Here is a 20,249-nt window from a genome sequence, read left to right as displayed (position 1 = left end):
CCCAATATGCTAAGTAATTAAACCCTGAAAGAGTTGCCAAAAATGAGAAGGGGGTCAAGTTCAAAGCCTTCTTTCTATTTTAACTAATTATTCTAGATAATTATTTGAGAAGATGTGGTGAGACCCCAGGTAAAACTGTGAGAGTCTGCACAGAGATGCTAGCTGGCAACTGAAGATGCCCTCTTACCTCTCCTTTTGTAACTCACCTTCCTAACCCTGGCACCTCTTTGGCCCCTTACTTGTGTTTGCCATTCCTGGGTGCTGTTTACCCACTGCCTCCCAATAACCCCATCCCCATACTCTTCTCCACCCTCCTTCCTAATAAATATGTTCTATTCCCTTCATATCAACACCTCAGCTAGGAAAGCAGCTTGATAAAACTAGCACGGGAATAGGGGACAGGAGGTCTGATGCTGCCTCCAGTTTCTAATTCTAACACTTCAGCTATTTGGTCCTAAGTTTTCTTCTCTAAAATGAGAAGGGTAACTTTCACTCTCCAGTTCCTCTAGAATTTCATTTCACACTAAGATAAGACTATCTCACACCAAGGCATTAATGGCATAATGTGTTACCCCCTCCCAGTGAATTTGAATTTTTAAAGAGGTCACCAATGGTATAGGGCATTTTTAACCCTTTTTCCCAGTTTGAATAAACTTAATAATCTGCCTAAGCCTGGTATGGTACCCTTCTTAGAAGAAATGTTTTTAAATGTATAAAATAAATTGCATAGGATTACAAAGGAAACTAATTATATTGAAATAACAGGTAATTTTTTTCCCCTACTGAAGTTTACAGACCTCAGATTAAAATCCTGGGGTGATGGAAGGAGCATTGAATCTAAAAATCATTGGAAACCCAGTTCAGATGCAGGATCTTCTTGTTAATCTGGATGTTTTTGTGCTCTTATCTCTTAAATGAAGGGATAGAATAGATCCATGATTCTCAAACTTTTTGGTTTCAGGATCACTTAACAATTTTAAAAATTATTTGGGTCTTCAAAGAGCTTTATGGGATGTATAAGTATACATATCATATATAATATACATAAATATATGTTTTGCCATATTAGAAGCTAAAACTTATAAATTTTAAATAATGTATTTAATTTAAAAAACAATAATAAACCCATAGCATCCTAACACTTATAAAACATGACTATATTTTATGAACTATAAAAGATTTTTAAGAGTGGGATTCTTACTCATATTTTTTGCAAATCTCTTTTAATGTTTGGCTTAAAAGAAGACAGCTGGATTTACAGATCCACTCCTGCATTCAATCTGTTGTGGTATGTTGTTTTGGTTGATATATATACACAGGAAATCCGGCTTCACACAGATATGTATTTGGGAAAATGAGGAGCATTTTAATAGGCAAATAACATTCAAATACTACAATGAAATAGTTTTGATTTCATAGATCTCCTGAATGGATTTTGGAAACTCCAGGGGATATGCAGATTACCCTCTGAGGACCCAGAATTAGATGATCTCTAAAGTCTTTTCCAGCTTTAAATACTATAAAATAGTAACACTTCACCCAAATGAATGTATTTTTTCTAAATCTTAAATGAATGACTATCCTCTAAAGTCGTGGGCAAGGGAGAAATTTTTAAATAGTGTGATTTCCCCCCTCCTACATCCCTACTCTCTCAAATGTCCACCCATCAAATTATAACATGATGGCAACCACTTACCCTATCAAATCCTAAGATTTGCTCTCCTGCTCAACCTATACAAAAAAATTGCAAATTTAGCAGGGGAAAAAAGAGTAGTTTAAATGAATTAGGGGCAAAATCGTCCTCTGTCCAACTTTTATACCTTCGCTCATTTATTCATTCAACAAATAATGTTGAATACATTGTTCAGGGTCTATATTGTTCCAGATACAAAGTTTAGACAAGAGATGATCCTTTATTTAGGTTGCTTCTGGTTTAGTAGGATTTAAGATACAAAGTCAGATAACTGACAAGCACTTTGGGAAGGGACCAAATAATGTGTTTCTGAGATGAGGAGAAAAGTGGAAGCTTTGTTGTTGTTCAGTTGGGTCTGATTTTCCATGATCCCATTTGGTGGGGTTTCTTGGCAGAGATCCTAAACTGGTTTGTCATTTTACAGAAAAGGAAACTAAGGCAAATAGGGTTTAGTAACTTATCCAGGGTAACACAATGTCTGAAGCTGGATTTTATATCAAGTCTTCCTGATTCCAGGCCATTATTATTCCTAGAGAATCCTAGCCACCTAAGAGAAAGTTTACTGGAGGGTTTAAATAATGAGTAGGAATTCAAGGATGAAGGAAAGAAATGGAAAAATCTGAAAAAATGTTGACATTCCCTCCCCCTTTAATTCCACACTTTATATTTGCATAAATACAGACATGAGCCAAAGTGTATATAAGCCACTCTCATTTTCTAAGAAGATTTGCAAGTTCTGAGCACTGATGCAATCTCCAGTTTGGAAGAACAGGGCTTATTTCCTGTCCTGCCTAACAAAAACAAGTTTCCAAAGAGCTACATAACCCAGACAACTTCACACTGACTTCCTGTCAGCCCCGTAAAAGATAAAGTCTTCATTGGTAATCAGGTCTACTCGAAAGTCAACTGCTTGAGAGCTGAGAGTTTATTATTCTTCACTGCATTCCTCTTCCCCTGCCCAACCCCAGTCCGGCTGCACATAGCCGGCAGTTAACAAATGATGAAGTGAATTGAACTGAATTGGGATTTAGTACTAGCAGATTGAAAAAAAAAAATGGAAAATATTCACTGTTGGAGGATGGAAGAAAACTATGGGAAGGGTGTGTATGGTAGGTTGGGAGTGGGGTGAGGGCAGGTTATGTCCAATGATCAAAATATAACAATAATAATAATATTTTTTTGGTCTGGGGAAGACAAGAAAACTGCATTTAACTCATGACATCCATTGAGTGTGTATATGATCACACACACACACACACACACACACACACACACACATACACACACACCAGCTGATTATGCCCTGATTAGTCATTTACTGAAATAGTCTTCAGTTATTTAGTTATAGACACAATTTATCTTGAAGTCTTTATTTTGCATTATATTATTAGTAAAATGTATATCCTGCTATACATGAAATGGAAATGTAACATATTGGATAAATAGGGTTATAATCCCCTGGGACACTTACAAATACCCATAACTCAGAAAATTAAAAAGAACCTAAGAGCTGAAAGGTCAGCTTATCTAACTCTGCCTAATGCATGGATATCTTTTATAGCATCACTAATAATTGGTCATCCACTCTCTGAACATTTTCAATGATGGGGAGCACTCCATTTAAAGAAGTATTAGCCTATTCTATTTTGGACCACCAAAATTTGAGGTTATTTAAAAAATTATTAAGCTATGCATACTCTTTAACCCAGCAATACCATTACTAGGTTTAAATCACAAAGACAGAGGAGAAAGATCCATATGTCTTTTATAGAATATAACTTTTGTAGTAGCAAAGAACTGGAAACTGAGGAGATGGAGGAGGTATCCCTCAATTAGGGAATGACTGAACAAATTATAGCATGTGAATGTAATGTAATATCAGTGTACAATTAGAAATAATGAAAGGGATTACTTCAAAAAAACCTTCAAAGGCTTGAATGAATTCATTTAGAGTGAAGTAGCAGAAAGAAGAGAATAATTTATACAATAATAAAAACACCATGAAGACAAATTTGAGAGTATCATCCCTTTTGGAGATAGTCAGGGTCCTGGTTAAATATATTCTTCTTAAGTTATTTATATTTGTTTTTGCTCTATAATTACTTCTGAGACCCTGATAAAATTTGCAAAAAGCTTATCGCAATGCCTGTTTTAAAAATGCTTGTTCCACTATTGTTCTATTAGAAACCAGGAGGGATGGGAATTCAGGGAAGCCTGGAGGGATTTGCATGAACTGATGCTGAGTGAGATGAAAAAAACATTGTATGCCCTATCAGCAACATGGGGATGATGATCAACCTTGATGAACTTGCTCATTCCATCAGTGCAACAATCAGGGACAATTTGGAGCTATCTGCAATGGAGAATACCATTTGTATCCAGAGAAAGAATTGTGGAGTCAAACAAAGACCAAAGACTATTACTTTTAACTTAGGGGGGAAAAAAACTATTATCTTTTTATGTAATTTTGCTATCTCTTATACTTTATTTTTCTTCCTTAAGGATATGATTTCTCTCCCATCACATTCAACTTAGATCAATGTATATCATGGAAACAATGTAGAGACTAACAGACTGCCTTCAGAAGCAAGATTAGGGGAAAAAAATTGTAAAACTCAAAATAAATAAAATCTTTCTTGAATGAAAAAAAATTTTAAAATAAGTAAAAATGCTTTTCCCTCCCTAATTAGTACAAAATTTCCCTAGCATAATTGTGTACATAGATGAGTTAATTATAATATTCATTTTAAATGAATAAATTAGAAACTGTCTAGGTACATCAGAGCAAAAGCCATAGGAAAACTCCATCCTGCAAATATTTCATTCATATTGGAAGGTTTTGCATGGGGGCTCTGATTTCAAATGAAGAGTGATTAGAAGCTATCCTGTGACACCAGGAAGTTTAGATACTGGAGAAACATATTTTCATTCATTAAGAATGATAAGATTATGAGCAACTAGGTGACACAGTAGATAAAGCACCAGCCCTGGAGTCAGGAGTTCAAATCTGACCTCAGACACTTAATAGTTACCTAGCTTGCCTTGGGCAAGCCACTTAACTCCATTGCCTTGTTAAAAAGAAAAAAGAATGCTAGAGTAAGAACTTGGATGTGATTGTACACCTAATATATATATATATATATATATATATATATATATATATATATATATATATATATATATATATATGCTACTCTGATACTATTATTGTCATTTTAAAAATAGACATTTTACTATGGGCCAGGCAGGATACAGGAAATAAGAACAACCACCGTAGCAGCCAATTCAAAGAAAAGGAAAGGAAACACAATTCCAGCTTTATGAGTGATAAGGAAGAAACAGCCTGAGTGGTGAAAAGAAGAATAAACAGGGGATCTCGAGAGCTGAGTTCTCCTCCCAGCTATACAATCGTTAACTGGCAGCTAGGTAATGCAGTGGATAGAGTAGCAGATTTGGAATCAGAGAGGTCTCTATGCAAATATTGTCTCAGACACATATTAGCTGTTTGACCCTGGGTAAGTCACTTAAACTCTCTCAGTCTCAATAGCCTCTTCTATAAATGCTGCTTAATAGTATTTACCTCCTAGAGTTGATGTGAGGATTAAATAAAATAATATTTGTAAAGTACTAAGCACAGTGCTTAGGACACAATGTATGCATAATAAATCCTTTCCTTCCTCCTTCCTTCTCTCCTTCATTCCCTCTTTCCTTCCTTCTTTTTCCCTTTCTTCCTCCTCTCTTTCTACCCTCTATTCTCCCCAGTCCTTATATTTTCCTTCACTTTTATTCTCCCATCCTTTAAGCTTTATTCCCTCCTGTTTCCCCTCTCCTTTCCATCTCTCCTTCCTCCTTTCATTTACTCCTTTTTCTTCTTTTCTTTCTCCTCTCTTTCCTTCATGTCTTCCTTCTTTCCTATGTACATCTCTTTGCAAAATTTAAAGTGTTATATAAATATTGCTTGAACACTTCCAATGATGGGGAACTCACTACTCAAAGAAGTAGCCCATTCCATCTTGAATCATATTTAAGGATATTTTAAAAATCACTAACGTATGCATTCTATTTAACCTAGCAATACTATTAGCAAACCACATCTCTCTGGGCCTCAGCTTCTTACTTTTTAAATTGGGAGGTTATGCCCTCTTTGGGTTCTTACATTTCTATTGCTCCATGAGTCTACAACAAGCTTCATTTTCATTTAAAATATTTTTTATTTAGTTAAGGCAATGGGGTTAAGTGACTTGCCCATGGTCACACTGCTAGGCAATTATTAAGTATCTGACGCTGGATTTGAGCTAAGGTCCTCCTGACTCCAGGGACGATGCTCTGTTCATTGTGCCACCTAGCTGCCCTCAACAAGCTTCATTTTCAAACAATGACTTTCCAATCAATTTGGAGAATATGAATCAGCTTGTTAATAAATTGTTAACTAAGGCAGGGTAAGCCTGAGGAGGAGGAAAAAAGGGGAGGAGATATAAGCATATGACTCAATCAGTCAATCATTCAACCAGTGTTTAAGGGCTTCTATGTGTCTTAAACTGTGCTGGGGGATGCAAGAAAGATAAAAACAGACCCTGCCATCAAGAAGCTCACATTATATGAAGGAAGAAAACATGCAAATATGTGTATGTATGTATATATATTTATATATGCATATGTATATGTGCATATTTACATATGTATACACATATTGAATAAAATCATATCAGTGCCTTTTGAAAGTAGATTTCTGATTTCATTTATATAGGAAAATCCTAGTAAAGGAAGATAGAGTAACCACCTCTCTAACGTTTCTAATAAGTTCCGAAAGAAGAAGTAATCTTTATAGAAATGAGATAATTGAAGAAAAATTTGTAACTTTTGAAGAGACTGAATTTAGGATAGCAGGATGAATTACAGCAAGTATGAAGAAACTTTTCCAAGTCTGAAATCTCTAAATGAAGGTGTCCAAGATGGGACTGATACTTATCTTTCTGAGTGGAAAATGCCCAACAGAGTCTCTACAGTTATCATCCTACTTGACTAAGAGAAAAGGACAAGAAGAAGACAGGATGAAAGTTAAATCTTCAGTCAGATTTAGAGGATCCCTGATGAGAAACAAACAATAAATGTCTGGCAAATATTCCATGTTCTACAGCTGCATCAAGACCTCATTTCACTTTAAAGGCAGGAAATGTGAGCAGATGTGACAGAGTTGGAAATAATATCTGACAGGGAAAAAATTCAGAGAACACTTCTGAAAGATAAAAAGCACACTGTGAGCAATGACTGAAGGAACTGGAGATGATTGGTTTGGAAAAGAAATAACTGAGGCTAGGCCATAATCACTGTCTTCAGCTAGTTAAGGGCTGCCCATGTGAGGAAGAGGAATGAGAAACACTTTGTATAGCTACAGATGGAAGAAGCCAAAGAAATTCATCAAAGTTACAGGGAGGCAGAATTTAGCTCAATATAAGACTCAATATAATTTCTAGCAATTAGAGCTGTCCAAAGAAATAAATGACTAGTCTATTTTACTGAATAACCGGGAAGGAAGCCCTTCATGTGGTAGGATGCTGATCTATATGACTTCTAATTCATTTAGTTTATGATTCTAAGGGATTTATGTTGGGGGGATAGATGCCATGGATTAGGGAAAGAGGGGAGAAAGATATCTAGAGAGCATTCCTAATCCTGGATCAAGGGATTTAGACTTGAAATTAGTAGTTACTGAATTTAGTTTTCATCTCACTTATGATACATACTAGTTTGTAACTATAGGCAAGTCATGTAACCTTTCTGAGCCTCCATTTTTCATCAGTAAAATGGGGAAACAGTATATACAGTGCTTACTTCACAAGATTGTTGTGATGTTCAAAGAAGATGATGAATTAATTTGCTACTGTTGCTGCTCAGTCATGTCCAAATCTTCATGACCCCATTTGGGGTTTTCACGGAAAAGATCTGGAGTGACTTCTTCAGTTCATTTTACAGATGAGGAAACTGAAGCAAACAGGGATGTGACTTGCCCAGAGTCATACAGTTGGTATGATATGAGGGCAAATTTGAACTCAGTCCTTCTGGATTCCAGTCCCAGGACTTCTTCTATCTACTGCTTCACCTGGCTGTCACTGTTGAATAACTCCTGCTGTAGACCCAGGAAAGTGATATATAAATGGAATTATTATTAAGTTTTTTTTATAAAAGAAAGAAACAAAACTTTGAAAACTCCGTGGCTGACCTAGACAACATGGTATCATGGATACAGGTCAGATTTGGAATGAGGAATACCTTGGTTCAAATTCACTGAAACTAGGTGTATGCATTCAGACTAGTCAAAATGAGGTTGTTTTACTTTAGTGAAAGAGAAGTAGGAAAAAATTAAACTTGAATCAGAAAATCCCTATTGGGTTGGTAGGGTTGTGAATAATTGAGGTTTTGGAGAAGGCGTACATAAATGCATTTGCAAATTTTTGAAGTTTTTGTCTATTATGCTAAATAAATACATCTAACTGAGATAAAGGGAATTAGATATAGCAACATGATCCCTTAGCAACCTACAAACTTGATAGAAAGATAGCTTTATTTTACTATTTGGGTCTGAAATCTGAAAATAATTATTCTTGGATACAAACAAGTTTATTGGACATGATTATTGCCTTCTAAGAAGAATATTAACAGGAATAGATTCATCTTTCCAACTCATTAAGTTCTAGTGGTTCTCTATTCCTCCTATACAAACTTTTTATTTAGCATTTTAAGAGTCCTTCACACTCTGGTACCAGCCAACCTGTCTAGCTCTTTTATACAGTACCAAACTTTACATACTCTCTGTGGTAGCTGAAGCATTAACTTGTTAATGGGTCTTCCAATTCTTGTCTGCGTGCCTTTGCAGATGTCTTCATTCCATATCTTAGTATTCCTAGCTCAATGCAAAGCTGAACTCAAGTATCACTTCCTAAGTGAGGCCTTTCCTAATTCTGAGTTCTCAAGGTTTGACTTATAACAAAAGAATCTTTAGCAGTTTAAAATAGCACTAAGACTTTTGGGACAAATTGTTGTAGGGCTTCACATTTATTTATTTATTTATTTGCTTGTGTGTGCGCATGTTTGCTCAACCATTGACTCCACCTGGCCTTGTAGCCAAGTACTTGTTTTGCATTTTGTTTTTTTTTAATCCCCAGGGTGTATTAATTAAATATTTATTGATTAGCTATTAATGACTTTACTTGAATCAACATCAAGAATGTAGTCAAGTAATAATTGCTCAGATTTATAAAGCAGTTTAATGCTTTTTAAAGACTTTTATGTATTTGATCTGGTCATCTTAACTCTGAGTCTGTTATCATGGGGAGTAGAAATAGCAGAGACAATAGAAGCAGAATTTTAAAAAAATGCATTTTAAATTCTACCTTCAAATTCCTTCACCACCAACTACAGTTTAATCAAAAATATTTACAAAGATGAATTGTATTTAAACTCATCATGTGGAAGTAGAATAGTCAATGAAATAACCTCAAAGAGCTTCAAAGACAGTGGGACCACTCATCTTAAGAGGCAGGAGATCTAGGTTCAAATCATCTGTGGGACTATAAATGAGTGACTTCTCCTTCCCTACTCAGGACTCCAATTTTCTCTTCTGTAAAGCAAGGGAGACAGAATATATATCTAAGGCCCCTTACAGTCTATGAACCTTTATATAAAGATAAGGAAGACCATCTTAACACCAGAAATAGTCTTGTCCAATTCAGTAAAGTTGACTAAGGACAACTTGACAACTAACTTACTTGACAAGTAAACCAAGAGATGGCAGGTATCTTGTCTTTTTCAGTGGTCTGAAATCTTTTACTGTGTCTGTGCTACCCTGTTTCTGGGATGTTGGACAGATCCTATTAACACTCAAATCTCCTTTCTTAGGGTGGTGAAGGTCAAGAGAATCTCTTCATTTTGTGGGGGGGGGGGGTAAACAAAATCCCCACAGTCTACCCTTTTCCAGATAACACTGCAAAAAAAAAAACCCCAATAAAAACAAAAATCCAAAAGAACTTATGGAAAGCCTGACAGTATTTCTAATTATCCTCTAATGAGGCAGCACTTGAACTGTATTAAATGTCACATGTAAATTACTGGTATCAGAAAAAGCAAGATTGCATTATAGAACAACCATTAATACTATACCACATCAACTTAAGGGTCATTGCTGAGACCACACTGGTGATCAAATATAAACCAGATGTGTCTTTTAACAGCCCCTAAGCTAAATTCTGCAGAATGATTCCTGCCAACTTTAATATACATATTTTTTTCTACATTATCTTCAACTCCTATTTCACAAATTGATCCTTGAACTCATCTTCTGTCTCTTCATAATGCTGATCATTCCACTGTCTGGTTTAGCTACTGTTGTCTTCCCTCTCCATTCATTTCTGCCTTCAACGGGGGTAAGGGGATTCTATGGTTTTCATTTGAAGATGATGGAATGAGTCTTCAGTTATCACTTCCAGGACATGTTTTTTTAAGAGTAATAATAAGGAATTCAACTAAATTGCCCATTCCATCACCTGAGATCCCACAATTGAGCAGATTCCAGATAAGGACATGAAAGAGAAGGAGAAGAAATTATTCTGTACTTTTTTCCTCCCAAAGAAACTAGCCCAAAAACCATTATGAATGTGGACCAGCATAAAGTCAACAGAACTGGGAATTACCTAGTAAATCTGAATGGCAAAGAACATTAACCCAGACAATAAACGTTTTCTGAATAATTCACACAAATGTAGGATTGGGGTCTGAACTATTTGAATAAATATAGTTTTGAGTAATTAGTTTAAAATTATCTTAATATTCTTTTTTATGTTCATCTATCTTTGAATCTGTGCTATGTAGATATTATTTTTATTCATGATTTCAAATTTGCAAATGACATGAAGTTGGGAGGGGCAACCAATGCTGGATGACAGTCAAAATCCAGTAATAAAATAACAAGTTAGATCCTTTGGTTAAACTTTACAATATGAAGAAATAAATGGAAAGTTCTATACTTTGGGTTCAAAAAATCAACTTCATAACTATAAGTAGGGAAATATAATTAGGCAACAAATCACATGAAAAGGACCTGGAAGTTTGGGAGTTTAGAGGAATAGTAAACTCAATTTAAGTCAATTTTGCTACATGGGATATTGGGATTAAGGATCAATATTTATAAACAGGTGGGGTTAAGTAATAATACAAGGAAATAGCTAAGAAATTCCTAATGAATAGTTTTTTAGAGAAGGAAAGTATCTAAAGGGCTGTACATGGAAGAGGGGACTAGGCTTGTTCTGTTTGGATCCAGAGGACTGAATTAAGACCAAGGGTAGAAACTGAAGAAAAACAGATTCCAACTAGATATAATGGACTATTTGCCAGTGATTATGATCTTTTCAAAAGTGACCAGACTAGATAGTCTGGATGTAATGGGTTCCTATTCACACGAAGTCTTCAAAGGAAGGATAGATAACTACTTAGAGGTGGTGTAGAGAGTATTCAAAGAAAAAGGCATAAATTGGACTGGACACCCTCTGCTAGACCTTCCAACTTTGAAATTCTGTGGTTTTCTAAATCAAGGAATTTAAGGAGTTTGTAGAAAGAATGAGTAATACACATTTCAATATGATCAATTATTTCTAAACCTTGTTCTCAATTGCCTTAATCTTTTCATCCTCCACCCTCTCCAACCTGTCAACTGAACTACTGGTATAATCACTAACATATTACGATTACACTTGGAAGGAACACTCAGCCATGACATTAATTCATTAAAAGCTACTTACTCAACACTGTGAACTTAATTATTTGCAACTTTAATAAATAGAAGGGTAAAAATTTTGAATCAAAGTAGTATCTCCTAAAGGATTACTGAAGCACATTTGTTAGCACTGCAGCTATTTTTTGCCTTAAATTATTCAAGAGTGCCTGCACTCACAAAATTACAGGTTGGGTTGGCCATAGTCTAGAAATCTCTCATTTCTCCCTGCCCCAAGTGGTGATGTAATCTCAGAACATTGGAGCGGTCAGGAGTTAGGTCACTAATGGATGGATAAAGAATCCTGATAGACTGAAATATGTCTCCAGATAAATGCAAGTTTCTGAAACTATCCCAGAGGTTCTCCTCGTCTTCCTCATTGTACGTTCATCCTTCTCTTCTACTGTTCTCAATATATACTCTCATGAAGAGCCCTTATCATGACTTTATTCTACCTACATTAATGATCCCCAATCCTGAGTCTAGACCCTGTCCTAATTCTGCATTTCTGACTGCTTATAGGATCTTTCTAGCTAAGTATCCAGAAGTCAATTTAAATTTAATATTTGTGACATGGAATACATTATCATTTTCCCTGACTTTCTCTTCTATCACCCATATTTTATTCAGTGGCACCATCACTTTCTCAGTCAGTCAGGTTCACAGTCTTACTTAATCTTCTTTTTATTCCTTTCACATAGTCAATATAAAAAAAGTTTAAAAAATGTTTAAAAATCTTTTTAATGTTTTCCATATTTATCTTTTTCTTTCTATTCTCACTCCTTCACCCTCATTCCAACTCTTATTTTTATACCCAGAGAAGTCTTCTAACAAGATGCTCTGACTCCTTGCTCTGCATATCATCACTAAATATATTTCTTAAAATATTGCTTATAGCATGTTCTCTGCAAAGAATTTTCAATGGCTGCCCAAAGACTATAGGATAAAATCTAGATTCCTATTTCTTATTTTCAAGACCACTATCACTCTGTATTATTCTGTCTTTCTAACTTTATATTCAACTATCATCCAACATGAACTCTCCACTCCAACAAGATTGTTGGATCCACTTTCCCTAGACTGTGTTTTGCTCATCCTCAACTCCAATGACCATGTTGTTTCCATTATCTGAAATGTTCATCTTCCCTCACTACTCAAATCTTTTCATATTGTTAAATATAGGTTCAAATAGCAAATTCTCCATGAATTGGAAAGACCACTGGAATTAAATTCAGAGAACTTCAATTGGATTCTACTTCTGAAAACTTGCTATCTATGTGACCTTGGCCATATCCCAAGGCTCAGTTTACTCATCTATTAAGTGATGGGTCATTCTGGGTGATCTCTAAAATCTTCTCCAGTTCTAAACCAATGATTCTAAGCATATCTAACCTGGCCAGAACAATACTTTCATTCTCTACAATCTATTCATTGGTTGTTTCTTAGATACTTCCTTGTATTATTGCTTAACTTTCCCAAGTAGAGTGTATAGTCCTCCTCAAATCTTCTGTAAGTTCCTTGATAACAAGGACTCCTCATATATCATTATATTCCTCAAAGTGCATACAAGAGTTTAGTAGCAGTGGTAAATCAATAAAATTTGTTGATTAAATGAACACAGTTAATGGGAAGAGAAGGTACAAGGGATAATGGATTGCTCAGTCCTACCACAGTGTTTCCTTGGATGTTGCTAAATCTAAATGCTATAACTAAACCACAGGTTAGCGGAAAGTGGACAGATACTAATGGTGTAATTAGCAATATTCAGGTGGTTTTCATATTCCTTCTGCTCCCATTGTTGACATGAACTGAATAAGGAAGAGATATAATCCCTCATCTGTTATTCAGTTGGCCTTACATTCTCTTCACAACACTTAGCACAACCCTTTTCTAAGCAAAGTCAGTTTACTTCCTCACTGCCATGCTTTGTCCCACTTCTCTTCCTTTCTCTCTCTCCCCTTCTTTCCATCATTGGAGAACCAGCCCCTTCCCTAGCAAACTCACTCTTTCATTGCCCTCAAAATGTATAATTACCACTGCTCCCTTTCCATTTAACTACCCTCAACTCAAGCCCTAATTACACAACAGCCACTAATCAAACAGTCATTATTACTAATACCAACTTTATGCTTAGCTTGTTAAGAGCCACTTTCTTTAGTACCCAGTGTCTCATCCATTCATCCATTCATCCAATAAGCATTTAAGCATTTACCATGAATTTATTGTGCTATGTACTGAGGGGGAATGCAAATATAAATAAGACTACCCTTGAGAAGCTTATAATCTAGTAGAGAAGTATCAGAGCCATAAATTACATACTAAACTATGATAAAGTTCAAAGTGCTAGGAAATCAGATTAGGGAATAAATGCTACCTTTGTGAGGGACAGCTAGGTGGTATAGTGGGTGGGTAGAATACCAGTCCTGGAATTGGAGGACCTGAGTTCAAATCCCACCTCAGACACATAATACTTATTAGCCATGTGATCTTGGACAATCACTTAACTCCATTGCCAAACAAAAAAGGATACTTTTGTAAAAGAATTTCTTTGAACACCACTGGATATTAAACAAAATTAAAAATTCTTAGAGGGTATTATATTTATTCTGGTATGTCTTCTCATAACTTGTATAGCAAAAGAATACTGACTTTGGAGTTGAGAATCTGTATTCAAATCCCACTAATGATGCATGCCACCTGTGTGATCTTGAACAAGTCATTAACCTTTTGTGGGTCTCAATTTTCTAATCTTCAAAATGAAGGGGGTTTAACTAAATGCCTCTGAGGTCCTGGCTTGATCTATGAGAACTAAGATTATGATTTAAAGGGCCTAAAGCCAGTCAGATAAGATAACATGAGTTCTAGAATGAAGTCTCTGTTGATCATTATAAAATTATAAGTGAGGAAAAACAATGGTTGGACAACCTTATATGAATATCTTAATTAACTTGTATGCCTTCAAAGTCTTTATAATATTTATCTTTTGTAAAGGAAGCCCCAGAGAAAGACCAAAACTTTTTCACATATTAAAATTCAGGTTATATGTATGTTACTTCCTAAAAAACAATTTATTCTGTCCGAAGCAATTTTCCCAAACTAGCTCTTTAGTGGTCAGACTTGGTAGATTGACTCAACCATCTTTCCAATTAAACCTGGGATTGAAGAAAAGAGTAATAATGATCTCTGGGAATTCACATAGGGTCGCCTAAATTCATTTCAACAAGCACTTAGTCCGTGTAAAGCAGTGTGTCCCTGGATCAAATTCCAGTGTGTTCTATGCCAACCATTTCTCATCAGAGTTGGATCTGGATCCTCCCATTCCTACTATGTCAGCTACTGCAATGCTGTGCTACCTCCTCATCTGCAGGAACAATGGGCTGGGGTGGCAGGTGTGAGGGAGCTTGGGGTAGGCAGAATGCCTGCCATGAGGTTTTATTTATAGATTGAAGGTGTTCTCTGCTGTTAACCAATCATTAAGTCAGGATATTAATCTATTTCCTTCAGCCTCCTATCCCCTGACAGGTTGAGTGCTCCTGGAGGAATAGGAAAGATGACAGCATTTGGGAGTTTGACAGATTTGTCATTTCACTGGTATCATGTGTCCTTTTAAGGTATAACTACTTCCTAGTTGGATTTTCTTTAAATCATAATCATTTAATTTCACCATTGCAAAATAATAGACTTGTAATTAATTGTATTAAAAATGTACTTTGCCTTCCACAAGGCATCTGAATAATAATGCTTTTTTCCCCTCCCTTTTAAAAAAAAGAAAGTTTTTGTTAGTTACTTTGCAGTTTGGCAATTCTGTCAAATCAGAGAGACTGGTCTCAAGCATGCAGTGAAGGTTTTTTTTTTCCACTTGAAAATTGTCCTTGAAAAGTCTTCTCAGAGAAGACTTTTCACTTTGAATACCTTAAGTTCAAAAAAAAGTTCCTAGTCTCTGTCAACTCATTGCCCTCCTCCTCGCCCCATTTTAGTCACCCTACCCACTAAGATGTGCTGTTCTTCATTAGGAGACAGGGAATGGACTTGTGATTTTTTTTATTTCAGAGAACTCCTGGGTGAGGGAACTCCCTTTATCAAGGCCGCTTTGAGAATCGAAGTAACTTGTCCAATGTAATACAGATAGTGTGTGTCAGGGAGGAGCACTGACACTGTTCTGCCTGGCTTCGAGGCCAGCTCTCCATCTACTATGCCAAGAGACCTCTGCCACTATACATCCTCTTTTCAAGATGGAAGCCATCTGCCTCTTGCTGAATGAGCACTGCAGACCAGCAAACCACTCTGTGCCTCCAGCATCTAGCTACATACAAGTTACAACCCTCTCTCCACCTCAGTCACCTCCCCCCCCCCCCCAACCCACACTTGGAGCCCTATTCAGGAAAGGGTCGAGTCATTGCAATGTTCTTTGAACCACACGTTCTGTTCTCTCGGGGTGTGCAGGTACATGGGGGGAGCTTGGAGGGAGAAGGAACGTAGAGCGAGACGAGGAGAAAAGAAAGGGAGGAAAGCGTTAGAAATGAAGGAAAGCTAACATTTCTCGACTCTGTCCCTTGCTACACTCTCCCTCCCTTCTGCCTCCTTTCTTAATCCTCAGAGAAGAAAAATGTGTGGCTAAGGGTAACTGGACTGCCACAATCCGCTACTGATGCCTGACAGCGACTGTATCAGAAGGTCTTTTCTCCAGCAGATTCTTCAGACACTTCCCAAGGCTTCTGCGAGGCTAGGGGAGCCCAGAGGTGTGTTTGGGGGGGGGGGGGGTGAGGGAGAGTGAAGGGTGGATAAGAGGGCTGCCCTGGAGCACTGAAACCGCCTGGGCGGGGAAAGGCACCTACTCGCGCCCCCACCCAGGGAGGACGCGTGGGAGCGAAATGGCCTGAGGGGCGAGGAACGCGCCGCGGGATCTTTTGGGGGGTTTTCTGGTTCTTTTTTTCCTTTCCACCTGGCTCCCTTCGCCTCTGCTGCATTGCCTCCCTCTGGGAATCGCGCGTGCTGTGTGCCATCCCCGAGCGTCAGGAGCGGCAGAGTGGAGCAGCCAGGGGCAGGGAGGAGGAGCGCGCGCCGAGGAAGCCCCTGGGCTCTCGCATGGGAGGAGGGGGCGGGGTGGGGGACTGCGGTCCCTGCTGCAGCGTCTCCTCGCAAGGGGAGGGAAGACGTGACGGACAGATCTGGCTCCCCCCTGTCCCAGCCCCAAAGCTGGCAGAGCCCAGAGACTGGCCCGAGCGGCTTCCTGCACCCCCCGGCTGCACGAAGGGCCCGGGGGGGCGGGCGGAATAGAGAGCGACCCCAGCCCGAATTAGGGCTAGGCTGCCCGGCCCGGCCCGGCTCCACACCTGCCACCTGGACAGAGGGATGCGGAGCAGGCGGGGGACCCCGGGGGGCGGGCGCTGGGGCTGGGGATGCTGACCATGCCCGCTGCGCCCCCCGGGCCCGGCCCTCCCTCCCGCCCGTGCCCTTGCGGCAGCGCTCGCCTAGGTGACTGCCCATCCCCTGACCGGCCAAGTAAGGCAGAGAACGCCCAAGCTCACCTCTGGGCCCCGCGTCGCTGCCGGCTTCCTTCTCGGACATGGTTGCGCCTGGACCGCACAGCCCAGAAGGACAAGCTTGCCAGCCCGCCCCGGCCTCTGTCCGCGGCTTCGCTCCTCCGCTCGCAGCTCACTCGGGGGTCTGAGCCATTGGGCAGCGCCAGGCTCCTCTGACGCGGAGGCGGCGGCTCCTCCTCCTCCTCCTCCTCCTCCTCCTCCTCCTCCCCCCGCCCTCCTCCAGCTCCGGCCGGAGGAGCAGCCCCCCAGAAAGTCTGGGCTCTTGCTCGCTCCCCCTCCCCCGCGACGCCCCGCTCCCCGCCTACCGCTGCCCAGGGCGCGGACCTGGAGGCAGGTCTCAGGATCGGACCCTAGAGCTTTAAGTTCTGCTCCCCCCGCCTCCTCCCCTCTCTCTTCCCTCCTCCCTCCCCCTCCTCCCCTCACTGGTCCTCCTCCTCCTCTCTGCAGGGCCCCTCCCTTCCAAGGTTCTTTCTTAGCCCCCCACCCCCACCCCTCTCCCCACCCTTAACCGGGAACCCGTCCAGGGGTCTGTCTCAGATTCCACCCAAGGCCTAGAGTTCCTAACTGGACGGAGAGTGACCCGAAGGACTTCGTGGTTCCTGCAGCTTTCTCTCTTGTCCGACCCTGAAACTCAACGCTAGGCACGCGCTCCACATTCTGGTTCTGATGAGGGTGACGCTGGCTGAATGTCAACGTCTCTAACTCAGTTTCCCCTCGAGCTGTTTTTCCTTCACTTTGGGACCGGTAGATTTAGTTCTAAACTAAATGGTAGCCAAAGAGTAAATAAATGCCTAAAACAAATGGATGACTTTTGTGTCCGATGCTTCATGGAGGTTGTGGAAAAAGAGAAACATTATATAAACAGAAGACAAATATGTAAGAGATAAAATGGAGGCTGCAGGTCAAGATTGGGATTGCTCCCTACGGACCCTTGTGACTCTGATCCTAGAGTTCTCTAGAATGAAAACGGACCTTCCTGAGACGATTCGGTAGCTACTTTGAGCCACCCCGGTAGTCAGCCAGAAATAGAAGCCTTTCTTTGAATGTCAAGGCAGTTTCTGCAGTACTCAATCTGGTGCGAGGCTGCCTGAATATAGCTTCGATTGTAGGTGTTCTGAATAATCCAGAATTAAAAAAAAAAAACACCATAGCAACTGTTGGTCCAAGTTTTCTTGGATTCGGTACTTTTTTCCCATATGTAGGTTTAGATTCGGTCCCTCTTTAAGAATAATGATAATATTAGTAATACTAGGCCTCCACAATGAATTCATTAATCTATGTGAATCACTCCCCCTATTCAGCTTCTTCATAAACTTACAGCTGATGACCTTATTAGAATAGGTCCTGACCTCTTCTATAACCTTTCTTACCTCCCTGAGGTAAGGTCTAAACCTGTGTTTTCTCAGGGTCCTGTTCTTCAGTTCTGAAGACCCTGAGAATCCTAGGGGGTGAGTAAGGTGACCTGATGGAAGTGAGAGATCTTTAGCAGGAACTCCAGTTTTCCTTCTTTAAATTGATGTCTGAAGGTGCCTAGGAGGAATGATTCCCCAGAGATATGGAGGCTGGAGAGATAATAATTGATTTGCCTAGATCTTTATGCAGCTTTAATATGGAAAGAGTTGGTGAAGAATAACTTCTGACTTTCTCTTTCAGCCTATGAATCTATTTGTTGTGATCAAGTGTCCCTGGATTTGATGTCAGAGGACCACCATCCAAATCTTGCAGCTCACTTAGTGCTTGTATGACTTTAGGAAAATCATTTTACTTCTCTGGACCTTACTTCCTCCTACTGTTAAAAGAGAAAATTGAATGTCACCCTTTAGGAGATCCTTTTTCCAGCTCTAAATCTCTGATATATGTTTTGTGGTCAAGTCAATGTTTTCTTTTACAGGTAAAATGGGACCCACTGTACCTTTTAGCTTTCTGCATCTTTTACATGATGAAGTCAGTGGCATCTATTGATTATTGCTACCTACAAAGTAAGGTTAGCAAAAATCATTCACTATTTCTGGAGTATCCAAGGTCCTCAGAGGTAACGACTAGAGAAATGTTGGACCAGAAAGAGGCACAGTTGTGAGAATACTGTTGAACATCTGAATATGACTAAGGATAGGAAAATGTGCAGCAAATGTTGGAGACAGACCTAAAACGGTAGGGGGATTGGAAAAGAGGAAAAAGAAAGCCACTTCACAAACCTGAGTTTGAAAAAGTCATTAGATTTTTAATTCAAGAACCTGAATTCAAATGTGATTATAGATTTGGAGATAAGATCTAATTTCAAATCCTCACCCCTTGCTAACTGTGTGACCCTAGGCAAGTCACTTAATTTCTCTACCTCAGTTTCCTTATTTGTAAAATGAGAACCTACTCTAAAGATTGTTCTGAGGATGAGATAACATTTCATCTCATGAGATAATTATATTAACTTTTTTTGCTTTGCATATTTTAAAGTAATTTTAAAGATAATCCTGGTGGCAATGCTTCTTATGGGTATTTCTAGAAAAAAACAACCTTAGTGACTATCTGGTTCAACCTCCTCATTTGAAAGAGAAGGAAAATGAAGTCTAGAGCATTTAATGATTTCTCCAAGGTGACACAACTATTAAATGTCAGAACTAAGGGACTCAAATACATATTTTCTCATTCCAAATCCAGTACTCTTTCCATTGGTCAAGTCATTAAATATTTTTTGAGCCTTAGTTTCTCATCTGCAGAATCTGGTGTATGTCAGACAAGATCATCCTCACATCAATATTAAATATTTATTGAATGCCTCCTTTGTACAGAGTCCTCACAGTGCTGGACAATGAGACCTACATGATCTGTAGGGTCCTTTCCAGCACTAAAATTCTATGATTTTTACCCCATAATCAAGGCATATCCATTTCTGCCTTGCAAAGTCACTTTATCTTTGACAGCCTCAAAAGATGGCTGAGATAGGCAGGGCATGACTCTCAGGGACAGTACATGCAAGCATAAAGAAAGTCTGTTTGACAGCTGCCTAAATGATGTCCAGATGGAAATAGTGCTGCCCATCTACAGCTTGACTCCAAAATGCCAGCGGCAGGGTTCCATCCCCTCTATGTGCCCACAACTTCCATTAATGTCAAGAGAAGCTTGAGTGAAAGGAGACTGGGAAGTGGGGGGTGGGGGTGCAATGGATGACCTTTGGTCCTCAGAAGACTATAAAACTGCCAGCTCCATTTACAGTAAACTGGAAAGGCAATATCCATTCTGTTTTTGATTTGCA

The 20,249-nt window shown here is 39.1% G+C and overlaps 1 protein-coding gene across 2 annotated transcripts in view; it reads right to left on the bottom strand.

Annotated features, from left to right (window-relative positions):
* HSPA12A (heat shock protein family A (Hsp70) member 12A) overlaps window positions 1–17,144 on the bottom strand; it is a 94,104-nt gene extending 76,960 nt beyond the window's left edge. Inside the window, exon 1 of one of the 2 annotated variants that reach the window (XM_074233573.1) lies at window positions 16,985–17,144. In XM_074233573.1, coding sequence (XP_074089674.1) covers window positions 16,985–17,024 — 40 coding nt within the window. In that variant the 5' untranslated portion in view covers window positions 17,025–17,144. The remainder of the gene's footprint in view (window positions 1–16,984) is intronic. The other variant, XM_074233571.1, reaches the window with a different exon arrangement.
* Window positions 17,145–20,249: the final 3,105 nt, after the last annotated feature.

This window comes from Macrotis lagotis, chromosome 4 (assembly GCF_037893015.1).
Source record: "Macrotis lagotis isolate mMagLag1 chromosome 4, bilby.v1.9.chrom.fasta, whole genome shotgun sequence".
Taxonomy (NCBI): domain Eukaryota; kingdom Metazoa; phylum Chordata; class Mammalia; order Peramelemorphia; family Peramelidae; genus Macrotis; species Macrotis lagotis.
The sequence above is the reverse complement of the archived record's forward strand: the minus strand, read 5'-3'. Positions and strand labels throughout refer to the sequence as shown.